Below are 12,434 nucleotides of genomic sequence, written 5' to 3'. Positions count from 1 at the left end.
CCATTCGAGCAGTGCAGCACAGGGAGAGCCCAGGTTTTGTGCTTATCTTTGGAGTGGGACCTTTTTTAAACTCTTTCATGGGAAGTGGGTGTCACTTCCCTAAAATAAACCAGATGGATTTCTCAGACAATTGATTCATGGTCACCATTACTGAGACTAGCTTTATATTCCAGATTTATCCAACTGCCCTGGTGGGATTTCAACCCATGTCTCTAGAGCCTCAGCCTGGGTCACTAGATTACTTGTTCAGTGGCACAACCACTTGAACCCACACCATCTGACTCAGAGGTGACATTGCTAGCCACTGAGCCATGGCTCTGTTCTGCAAAGGCGCTAGGACTGATGCGAATGGTGTGGAGATTGCCAGCTGTGAGCCCATACTATGTCTCACCCACCCCCACTGTACCCCTGCCGCCTATAAATTGGTAGGTAAGTACGAGCGAGGAGAGTGTGAAAATGAGCAGGTGTCAGAAACGATAGATGGCCGGGGAATAAATGGAGCCACACCGTGGTTAATCACACGTCTGGCACAGTCAATGAAGCTGTGACTTCAAACACGCTCTTAGCTTCACACTTCTATTTACTCTACCTTGACAGAGGCTGACATGACTTGGTTAGTTGGCAGCACAGCTGCTTTCAGTCTCAGTGCCACAGCTTTCAACAGAACAAACCTTTCATATCATTGGCATTCATCCAGATGAGGAGTGGGATGGCATTAGCACTGAACACTGCAGCCTGACATTTCAGGGGAGCTGGGAGAGGAAGTTGCTGGGGAGAACATTGGGCGTTGGGGGTGGAGGGCAGGGCAGGGGGGTGGGGTTGCGGGTAAGGAGCGAGAGAAGGAGGTAGTCAGATTTGGGGAGGAGGAGGAGGGTGCGTGAGAGTGGAAGGAAACCTAGGAGGGAGGGAAAGGGATGGGAAAGATTGCATGAAGAAGAGGGCGGCGTGTGAGTGAGGAAGCAGAGAGGGGAGCAAAGTGGGAATGAGGGAGAAGCCTTCAAGGTCAGGGACTCTCAGACCTCCCCAACCTTCACCTTCTGCCCACCAGCTGATCCAATTGAACAGGAGCTTTATTCTTTCCTGGGATGTGGGCATTGTTGCCCATCCCTAATTGCCCTTGAACCGAGTGGCTTGCTAGGCCATCTCAGGGGGCATTTAAGAGTCAACCACATTGCTGTGGGTCTGGAGTCACGTGTAGACCAGACCAGGTAAGGACAGCAGATTTCCTTCCCTAAAAGACAATAGTGAACCAGGTGGGGTTTTTAAGACAATCAGTCACTATTACTGAGACTAGTTTTATATTCCAGATTTTGTTCTTTTTAAAAAACCAGCTCTCAAGGTGGGATTTGGACCCATATGCCCAGAGCATTAAGATAAAAGCAAAATTGTGCGGATGCTGGAAATCCAAAACAAAAATAAAAATAGCTGGAAAAACTCAGCAGGTCTGGCAGCATCTGCGGAGAGGAACACAGTTAACGTTTCGAGTCCGTATGTCTCTTCAACACAACTAAGTAAAAATAGAAATGTGGTGAAATATAAGCTGGTTGAGGGGGGTGGGGCAATTAGAGCTGGATAGAGGGCCAGTGATAGGTGGAGGCAAAGAAGAGATTGCCAAAGATGTCGTAGACAAAAGGACGAAGGGCTGTTGATGGTGGTGATATTAGCTAAGAAATGTGCTAATGGTGACGAAACGTTAACTGTGTTCCTCTCCGCAGATGATGTCAGACCTGCTGAGTTTTTCCAGCTATTTTTATTTTCACCCACAGCATTAGGCTGGGCCTCTGGATTACCACCACTTCTCCCCCTAAGCAACAGAACATCATTGGGAAAATCCAGAGCAGATCGTGGGCTCTTATCGTGATTGGGTGAGGGGGTAAAAAGGGGGGCCCTAGACTTCATGCGAGGCTTGGAGAAACAATCGTTGCCCAGGCGTAACCTAGAAAAACAGGTTTAAATTTGCCTCCCGGGCCTCTTCCTCCCTCACCCCACAGGTGTGTCCCAGAAATTTGCTAACATGGCTTTGAGCCAATTTTGTTTGCCGATGCTGCTGTGAAACACCTCGAAACGCGCTTCAATCCAAGTTGTAGTTGAAGATGGGACTCAGAATGTCATTCGGACTATCGTGTTATGGGTCTTGTGTGCGCATAGCCTGAAAACGTGGGCCATGATTTTCTGTCTGTTCTAGGATGGAAAGCAAGGTGTGAAGCAGCCCCGTGATTGGTCAGAGTGTACGGTTCCTGTCCAACAATGTCCTACATCAAAACCCTTCATAATCCTCAAACCTGTATCAGTGGTTATGTTACTCGACTAGTGATCTGATAAATGTACGTGTTCCATTTATTCATTTGAAAATTTGGGTGCAGAAAATAAATCAAAAGGGCTAATGGAACGCTGGCCGTGGAGAACTGGAATACGAGGAGATAGAAGTCATGCTTTAAGGGAGACAGTTGTGTAGTGGTAATGTCACTTAAGTAGTAATTCCAGCAGCCCATCTAATGTTCAAATCCCACCAAGGCAGCTGGTGGAATTTAAATTCAATTAATAAAAAATCTGGAACATAAAGCTAGCCTCAGAAATAATGTCCGCAAAACTTAAAAAGGCGGGAGAATGGGGTTGAGAAACTTATCAGCCATGGCTGAATGGCGGAGCAGACTCGATGGGCCGAATGGCCTAATTTCTGCTCCTATGTCTTATGGTCTTATTTATTGTTGATTGTTGTAAAAACCCATCTGGTTCACTAATGTCCTTTAGGGAAGGGAAATCTGCTGTCCTTACCTGGCCTGGCCTACATGCGACACCCAGACCCACAGCAATGTGGTTGACTCTTAACTGCCCTCTCCAAACAAGGGTGACTCCACATCCCAAGAAAAGCTCTGGTTTGACCGCACCTGGAGCACTGTGAGTAAACGTGGGTCCCGCAGTTTAGGAATGACACATTGGAGTTGGAGGGAGTGCAGTGGGATGGTACCTGGACTCCTAGGGTTAAATTATGAGGAGAGATTACACAAACTAGTTCTGTATTCACTGGAATTTGTAAGGATAAGAGGGTGATTTGATTAAACTTTCCAAGATATTAAGGGGAACTGACGGAGAGAAACTATTTCTGCTGATTGCAGAGTTTAGGATCGGAGTGCTGAAGAAATAGAGCCAACTTAGGGAAACCATCCTCACACACGGTGTGGTAGAAATTTGCAAATCAGTTCCACAAATGGCAATTGATTCAAGATCAGTTAATTTAAAAATGAGATTGGTAGATTGCTGCCATCCAGTGTTATTAAGGGATATGGGGAAAAGGTGGGTACGTGGAGTTAGGTCCCAGATCAGCCATGATCTCACTGAATGGTAGAAACAGACTCAATGGGCTGAATGGCCTCCTCCTGCTCCTATAATATAGCTGGAAATAAAAATCGGGTGTCAGTAAAATGTGATGATGAAGATATTCGCTTGTTATTAAAAAGAAATCCATCCGGCTCCTTAAAACCCACCATCTGGCCCAAGCTGCTGGTCACCTGTCTTGGTCATATCGTGTGGCTTGGCATCAACTTTTGTCTGATTTAGGCTATGGTGAAGCTCATTGGGATGCTAAAGGTGCTATGTAAATGTAGGTTGTTGTTGGTGGTGTTGCACTGCACCATGTATGAACTTTTGAGCAATGGGTGCCTAGGGCCTGTAAGCTCGCAGTTTCTCTTTATTTTCTAGACATGGGCAAAACTGGATGGTTACCCTAGCGGCTGACTGAGTTGGAGGGCCGCTTCAAAGGGCATTCAGTGTCAACCACAAAATGTGGCACTGAAGTCACGTGTGCACCAGTCTGGGCCCCTGCAGGATATTGAAGTTGGCTTTTAATGATGCCGGTTCTCAACTTATTTAATTCCGTTACACACTTTTCCGCGCTGGGAGTTTGAACTCATGTGACCGAATTACTAATTTCAGTACCATATGCAATGCTGTACCCTAATGTGTTGTGTGTAAGGGTCAGTGATATTCTCGTACTGCTAGCTTATTGCCTCGTTCGCACAGAAATGCTCTAAACGTCAGCCATGACTCAGCAAGCCCGATGCAGTACTGAGGAAGTGCTCAATGCCTGAGATAATTAAATTCACATCTCCGTAGCACCTTTCACAACCCACTACCGCTTTCTAGAAGGACAAGGGCAGCAGACACAAGTGAACACCACCACCTGCAAGTTCCCCTCCAAGCCACTCACCATCCTGATTTGGAAATATGTCGCCGTTCCTTCGCTGTCGCTGGGTCAAAATCCTGGAACTCCCTCCCTAACAGCACTGTGGGTGTACCTACACCACATGGACTGCAGTGGTTCAACGGGGCAGCTCACCACCACCTTCTCAAGGGCAATTAGGGATGGGTAATAAATACTGGCCTAAGCTAGCGATGCCTACACCCCATGAATGAATAAAAAAAAACTTCTGGATGTCCCAAAGCTCTTTATAATTAATGAAGCGATATTATTGTAGAGGTCTTAATAGCCAATTTGCACACAGCAAGCTCCCACAAAGAACAATGTGTTAATGAGCAGGTAATCTGTTTCTGAGGATGTTGGTTGAGAGATAGGACACGGGGGAGAACTTCCCTCCTCCTCATCGAGATAGTGGCATTGGATATTTTGTGTGCACCTGTGAGAGCAGATGAGGCCTCGTTTTAATGTCTCATCCAAAAGACGGCATCGCCAAGAGTGCAGCACTCCCTCAGTACCGCACTGGGAATGTCAATGCAGATTAGATACCCAAGTCTCTTGAGTGTGGGTTGAACCTAAAACCTTCCAACCCAGAGGCAAGAATGCTGCCGATTTCTGTGATGAGCCAACAACTCCATTAATCTTGTATCATGTGTAAGAAATGGGGGTCTTGAATAAACAGGTATTCCCTGCATAATATAGAACCTTGATAGAATTTGCTACACAGCATTGATTTTCTCTCTGGAAAGAGGATTTGTAAACACTTTATCCTCTAAACAGTCTCAGTTCAGGCTGCCATGTTGACATTCCTAAGCTGGTAGGATGCTGTCTTGTGCACCCCATTATCTATGCAAGTGTTTAGAAAGGGCCAGGATATGACCCTCAGCGTGATGGAAACTAAAAAGCTGACCTCAAGCAGGGTGACGCACAGGGGAGGTGGTAACCACCCTAATCTTTGGAGTACCTGTCTTGTGCCCATTGGTCAGAACAGTTTGAATAGATTATTGACACTGCATAAGCTCCAGCCCCCAGAAAAAAAGTGCATCAGGTGCAGGTGGTATACTGGTGAGGTCTTGATGAGGGGTCCTGGTGAGGTTGCAGTGCTCGTCAGCCTTCTTCAGATGGACGGTCAGGCAGAGGAAGGCTGAGGGAAGAGCCCCCTAACGCTTTGACCAGAGAGCAGAATGCTGCTATCACAAGCTGCTGAGATCAACACACTCTGTCAACTGTCCATCTGCCTTCCGGGACCAGTAAACTGCTCTCAACTGTCACAGGTCATATACTTTTTCCGTCTAATTAGTTAATGAATCATATCTAAACCGTTGCTTCTTAACAAACTTAATAAACTATCTTAAAACCAGATTAAAATCGTCACCTACCTATTTAGGTATCCGCGCTCCCTGAATCCCCGAATCTTATACGTGATACCAGGACAGTAAAACGTGAACTAGATTGACCTAGGTCTTTTGTCACATAGCGTATCCCATTGTTTCCTATCTTTTTAGGAGCAGATGAACATGGGAGCAGGAGTAGGCCATTTGGCCTCTCAAGCCTGCTTCACCATATAACTAGACAATGGATGATCTTCTACCTCAATGCCATCTTCCCACACTACCCTGTATTCCTTGATGTCATTGGTATCTAGAAATCTATCGACCTCTGCTTTGAACATACTCAATGACTGAGCCTCCAGAGTCCACCTGGGATAGGGAATTCCAAAGATTCACCACTCCCTGACTGAAGAAATTCCTCCTCATCTCAATCCTAAGTGGCCTACCCTCATTCTGAGTCTGCGTCCCCTGGTTCCAGACCCCCCCCACCTTCCTGCATCTACCCTGTCGAGTCCTGTAAGAATTATGTACACTTCAAGGAGATCACCTCTCATTCTTCTAAACTCTAGATAATACAGGCCCAGTTTCCTCAATCTCTCCTCATAGGACAATCCTGTCAGCCCAGGAATCAGTTTGGTGAACCTTAGTTGCACTCCCTCTATGGCAAGAATACCCTTCCTTGGGTAAGGAGACCAAAACAGTACACAGTACTCCAGGTGTGGTCTCACCAAGGGTCTATACAATTGCAACAAAACATCTTTACTCCTGTATTCAAATCCTCTTGAAATGAAGGCCAACATACCATTTGGCTTCCTAATTGCTTGCTACACTTGCCTGTTTACTTTCATTGACTGGTGTACAAGGACACCCAGATCCCTTTGTACATCAACACTTCCCAATCTCTTGCCATTTAAGAAATACTTTGCATTTCTGTTTTTTCTACCAAAGTGGATAACTTCACATTTTCCCGCATTAGATTTTACCTGCCATACTCTTGCCCACTTACTCAACCTGTCTAAATCCACTTAAAGCCTCTTTGCATCCTCCTCACAACTCACGTTCCCACCTAGTTTTATGTCATTAGCAAACTTGGAAATATTAAATTTGGTCCCTGCATCCAAATCATTGATATAGATAATGAATAGTTGAGGCCAAGCATTGATCCCAACTGCAGTATCCCACTAGTCACAGCCTGCCCACCCGAGAATGACTCGCTTAACCCAACCCTCTGTTTTCTGTTTTTTTGGTCCCATGACTTTTCATCGACAGTATCAGAGATTCATAAAATAGTGACAGCACAGAAGGAGGCCATTTGGCCCATCGTGTCCATGTTGGCTCTCTGGGAGAACAAAATACCTAGTCTCACTGCCCTGCCTTTTCCCCGTAGACCTGCACATGTTTTTGCTTTGGATAATTATCTAATTCGCTTTTGAATGCCTTGATTGAACCTGCCTCCACCACAGTCTCAGGCGGAACATTCCAGATCCTATCCATGCACTGAATGAGTGTTGCAGAAAAAAAGAGACATGCTATCAAAGTTTGTCATCTTGCACTCATAGTTTGCAAGAATTTTCCAACCATAATGGGGGAGCAACAATTTATGCTGTGTGAGAAAAGAGTGCTGATTGGTTGGCAAGTGGACTCTGATTGGTAGTGGTGTTGCCATGGAAAATGCAGCATGGAACAGTTAACTGCCCAGCTTTGTCCAAATTCAAACCAGGTAGGTTGAGTTTGATTGGTCAATACATTGTCCTGGGGAATGAACCAGGGAATGACTGCTCCCGAAGCTTGTGTTTAGTTGAGAAAGGCATCAAGTGTGGCCATGTTTCTTCTGTCTACAAAGAACAGGGCTCTGTGTGTGAATATATATATACATGTGTGAATATATATAAACAATCACACAGAGAGCCCTGTTCTTTGCAGCCAGAAGGAACATGTCCACACTTTACGCTTTTTTCAACTAAATAAAAGCTTAGTTTCATTACCCAGGACAATGCAATTACCAATCAGGCTCAACCTGCCCAGTGCTGCGCGGTTAACTGTCCCATGCTGCATTTTCCATGGCAAAGCCTCTACCAATCAGAGTCCACTTGTCAGCCAATCAGCACTCTCTTCTCATGCAGTATAAATTGTTGTTCTGCTGTTCTGGTTGGAAAATTCTTGTGAGCTGTCCTGATGAGTGCAAGATGAAAAGCTTTGATAGTATGTCTCTCTTTTTTCAGCAATATTCAAGTTCTGTACTACCAAACGAGTGAAGCTTTTCCTCACGTCGCTGTTGCCTTTTTTTACCAGTCACCTTAAATCGGGATCATCTGGTTCTCGACCCTTCACCCAGTGTGAACAGTTTCTCACTATCTACGTTGCCCAGACCCCTCTATCAAATCTCCTCTCAACCTTCTCTTCTCCAAGGAGAATAGCCCAGCTTCACCAATCTATCTACGTAACCGAAGTTCCTCATCCCCGGAACCATTCTCATGAATATTTTCCGCACCTTGTCTAATGCCTTCATATCATTGAATGTCTAACTTCTCCATGTCTCACAGGATTTGTCTGATGAAGAGAAATCCAACTGGTTCAAAGCTGAGGAAGGAGAGCTCATTGACCCAAGCAACGAGGCAAGTGCCAAAGGAACACAGCAGCAGATGAAAGAGGTTACCACATGCCAGGAAAACTCCAGCCAATCTTCCTGGAGTCCCAGAGGAACAGATTCACAAAGCACCAATCGGGACAGTGATGTCGAGGTGGACATTAATAGCGATGAAGACGATGATGTCAAACATCCATCACGTGAAGATGAAACAGACCCTATGAAGTAAATTATGGCCCAGCCATTTAATGGATTTTAAATGCACTTTGTGTCTTGCCCACATTCTTTACAAACAATGTGAGGAAAAGAGGAACCTTGAGTGAATTGTTCACCATGACAGGCAAGCAATTCAAGAGCCCTAGGGCATTACAAAGCTTCAAGAAATCAAATGCTGCCATAGTGATAACGAACATGGGCTTTAGATCTGGCATTGTCAATGGGTTAGAGAAGAAGGGGGAAAGGGGCACTGTTAATGGCATTAGGAATGTAGGTGTCAACAGCAACTAATTTCCATTCTTCAAAACTAAATAGCAACCTCTCTTCAATGTGGATCCAAGGAGGAGTCAATCTGAATCGTCTCACGATCTGTCTGTGAGTACGGGCTCGGAATGCAGGTCTGCATCCAATTTAGAATCGAAGATACCGGGCAAACACAGTGCTTTAGTAGGGGGAATTGTCCTGATAGTGTGGCTCAGGAAGGTCCTTCGGATCAAAAGACAAATTACTGGAAATACACAACAGATCTGGCAACCTCTGAGAAAAGCGAAACAGAGTTAATGGTTCAGGACTGTGAGGTTTCATCAGAACATGGAACAGTGTCAAAGGAGCTTTACTCTGTATCTAACCCTGTGCTGTACCTGTCCTGGGAGTGTTTGATGGGGACAGTGTAGAGGGAGCTTTACTCTGTATCTAACCCCGTGCTGTACCTGTCCTGGGAGTGTTTGATGGGGACAGTGTAGAGGGAGCTTTACTCTGTATCTAACCCCGTGCTGTACCTGTCCTGGGAGTGTTTGATGGGGACAGTGTAGAGGGAGCTTTACTCTGTATCTAACCCAGTGCTGTACCTGTCCTGGGAGTGTTTGATGGGGACAGTGTAGAGGGAGCTTTACTCTGTATCTAACCCCGTGCTGTACCTGTCCTGGGAGTGTTTGATGGGACAGTGTAGAGGGAGCTTTACTCTGTATCTAACCCCGTGCTGTACCTGCCCTGGGAGTGTTTGATGGGGACAGTGTAGAGGGAGCTTTACTCTGTATCTAACCCCGTGCTGTACCTGCCCTGGGAGTGTTTGATGGGGACAGTGTAGAGGGAGCTTTACTCTGTATCTAACCCCGTGCTGTACCTGCCCTGGGAGTGTTTGATGGGGACAGTGTAGAGGGAGCTTTACTCTGTATCTAACCCCGTGCTGTACCTGCCCTGGGAGTGTTTGATGGGGACATTGTAGAGGGAGCTTTACTCTGTATCTAACCCCGTGCTGTACCTGCCCTGGGAGTGTTTGATGGGGACAGTGTAGAGGGAGCTTTACTCTGTATCTAACCCCGTGCTGTACCTGTCCTGGGAGTGTTTGATGGGGACAGTGTAGAGGGAGCTTTACTCTGTATCTAACCCCGTGCTGTACCTGTCCTGGGAGTGTTTGATGGGGACAGTGTAGAGGGAGCTTTACTCTGTATCTAACCCAGTGCTGTACCTGTCCTGGGAGTGTTTGATGGGGACAGTGTAGAGGGAGCTTTACTCTGTATCTAACCCCGTGCTGTACCTGTCCTGGGAGTGTTTGATGGGACAGTGTAGAGGGAGCTTTACTCTGTATCTAACCCCGTGCTGTACCTGCCCTGGGAGTGTTTGATGGGGACAGTGTAGAGGGAGCTTTACTCTGTATCTAACCCCGTGCTGTACCTGCCCTGGGAGTGTTTGATGGGGACAGTGTAGAGGGAGCTTTACTCTGTATCTAACCCCGTGCTGTACCTGTCCTGGGAGTGTTTGATGGGGACATTGTAGAGGGAGCTTTACTCTGTATCTAACCCCGTGCTGTACCTGCCCTGGGAGTGTTTGATGGGGACATTGTAGAGGGAGCTTTACTCTGTATCTAACCCCGTGCTGTACCTGCCCTGGGAGTGTTTGATGGGGACAGTGTAGAGGGAGCTTTACTCTGTATCTAACCCCGTGCTGTACCTGTCCTGGGAGTGTTTGATGGGGACAGTGTAGAGGGAGCTTTACTCTGTATCTAACCCCGTGCTGTACCTGTCCTGGGAGTGTTTGATGGGGACAGTGTAGAGGGAGCTTTACTCTGTATCTAACCCCGTGCTGTACCTGTCCTGGGAGTGTTTGATGGAGACAGTGTAGAGGGAGCTTTACTCTGTATCTAACCCCGTGCTGTACCTGTCCTGGGAGTGTTTGATGGGGACAGTGTAGAGGGAGCTTTACTCTGTATCTAACCCCGTGCTGTACCTGTCCTGGGAGAGTTTGATGGACCATTCAAAGCATGATGTCCTAAATGTGTGCTGTAAGATTCTGTGAGTGCGGAAATCAATTTTGCTCCTTTTCTGTTAGCAGTGCTCTGTTTAAACCTCACAGCCCCTCCAGCGTACACTCCTTGCGTTCCATTTTAACATGAACAGGTGTCGGATTTTTGCTGATCTGATCCAGTGGATCTGATCTGGCAGCACTGGGATTGCCTCTTCACCTGGGTGGAGATTTCGCTGTAGACAACCACTTAGGCTGAAGCAGGTGAAGCTGCTGATTCGTGGAGGCAGACGAGAACTCTCCGAGGGTAAATAGTACAGAAAAAATCCTCAGCTTTTTGGGGCAAAGATTAGCACGACTGGCTATGAAGTTGTCAGACTGTTGTCAATAATGCACTGCAGTGTCCCTTAGGGTAGAAAGTCTGCTGTTGGTCCCTGGTGAGGCCTAGATGTGCCTTTTGTCCCATATCCAGTGTGGTTGAGGTTTACCTGCCTTCAGAAGTGGCCTAGCAGTGTGCTCAGTTGTATCAGACCGCTACAAAGGATAACAAGACCACATTGATGGCAGTGTTTCAAGTCCCCCATTTACTTCAGAGCACATAGGGGGTTGAGCAATAAATGTTAGCGATGCTCAAATTTTGAAAATGAATACAAGTCACAGGCCCTGCTCCCCCCCCTCCCCGAACCACAGATTCCCCTCCCCCACCCTGCTACCCATTTTACCTCCTGCAGGCCCCACCCAAACTACCTCTTAGCTACTTTCCTGCCTGCTGGCTGCCAGTGGCTGATCAATCGCCACCTTTTTAGGCACCGCTCTGAGCTCTCATCATTGCCCGACTGTCGGGTACCGGGCCACCGGCATGGAAATGGGATCCCTGAGTCAAAATGCTCCTGGGGACTGACGCTTTCGGGCAGTGGGTGTCTGGCGCGCTGACTCGCACCTGCTCCCCCATCGCCCGAAACCCACTGGCGCTTACAGTGCTGTAAATACTCTTGTGTCCAGGTATTCTTTTCAAAGTTCGGTGGATGCCGCTCCAATCAAATGTTCAGCTTTAGGTAAAGTTGGAGATTATTCATATACAATGACATATACAGACATAGGAATTAGGAGCAGGAGTAGGCCACTCAGCCCCTTCAGCCTGCTCCACCATTCAATAAGATCATGCCTGATCTGATTGTGGCCTCAACTCTGCCTTCCTCCCTACCCCCCGATACCCCTTGACTCCCTTGCCAGTCAAGAACCTATCTAATTCAGCCTTAAAAAGATTCATTGACCCGGCCTCCACCGCTCTCTGGCGAAGAGAGTCCCACAGGCCTCATGACCCTGTGAGAGGAAAAGTTTCTCCCCATCTCCACCTGAAATGGGAGACCCCTTATTTTTAAACTTGGTCTTCTAGCTCTAGTCTCTCCCACGCGAGAGGAAACATCCTCTCAGCATCCACCCTGTCAAGTCCCCTCAGGATCTCGAATGGTTCAATAAGATCACCTCTCATTCTTCTAAACTCCAATGGATACAGGAATCAGGGAGCATTCCCACAATTTATGTTTAACCTCAGGGATTAGAACTGTCCATTGGAAGCTATCTGTCAGGATATCCACTCCATAGCTTATATCCTCAAAAGGAGCAATATTTTCTATTTTCTATTTGTATTTTCTACCTTGTTTTGTGCACGAATAAATAGATTTATGATACGCTGACAGCTTTGCTTTCATTCCCACTTTCCTGCATTTTCTTTGCTGAATCCCACCAAACTTCCAACTATGTTTCGATGGAAGAATACTTTTCTTGCCGGGGTACGGGTTTGATGGACATTTGGTGGGCCTGTGATATCTCACCCAAGTTACCATCTTATAGGGTGAGCAGG

At 46.7% G+C, this 12,434-nt stretch overlaps 1 protein-coding gene across 1 annotated transcript in view; it reads left to right on the top strand.

Moving 5' to 3' along the window:
- Positions 1 to 9,298, top strand: part of LOC144679696 (hematopoietically-expressed homeobox protein hhex-like) — a 56,368-nt gene extending 47,070 nt beyond the window's left edge. Inside the window, exon 4 of the mRNA XM_078540382.1 lies at positions 8,070 to 9,298. Coding sequence (XP_078396508.1) covers positions 8,070 to 8,342 — 273 coding nt within the window. The 3' untranslated portion in view covers positions 8,343 to 9,298. The remainder of the gene's footprint in view (positions 1 to 8,069) is intronic.
- Positions 9,299 to 12,434: the final 3,136 nt, after the last annotated feature.

This window comes from Cetorhinus maximus, chromosome 1, assembly GCF_964194155.1.
Source record: "Cetorhinus maximus chromosome 1, sCetMax3.hap1.1, whole genome shotgun sequence".
Classification (NCBI taxonomy): Eukaryota; Metazoa; Chordata; class Chondrichthyes; order Lamniformes; family Cetorhinidae; genus Cetorhinus; species Cetorhinus maximus.
Note: the sequence above shows the minus strand (reverse complement) of the source record. Positions and strands in the feature narration are given on the sequence as shown.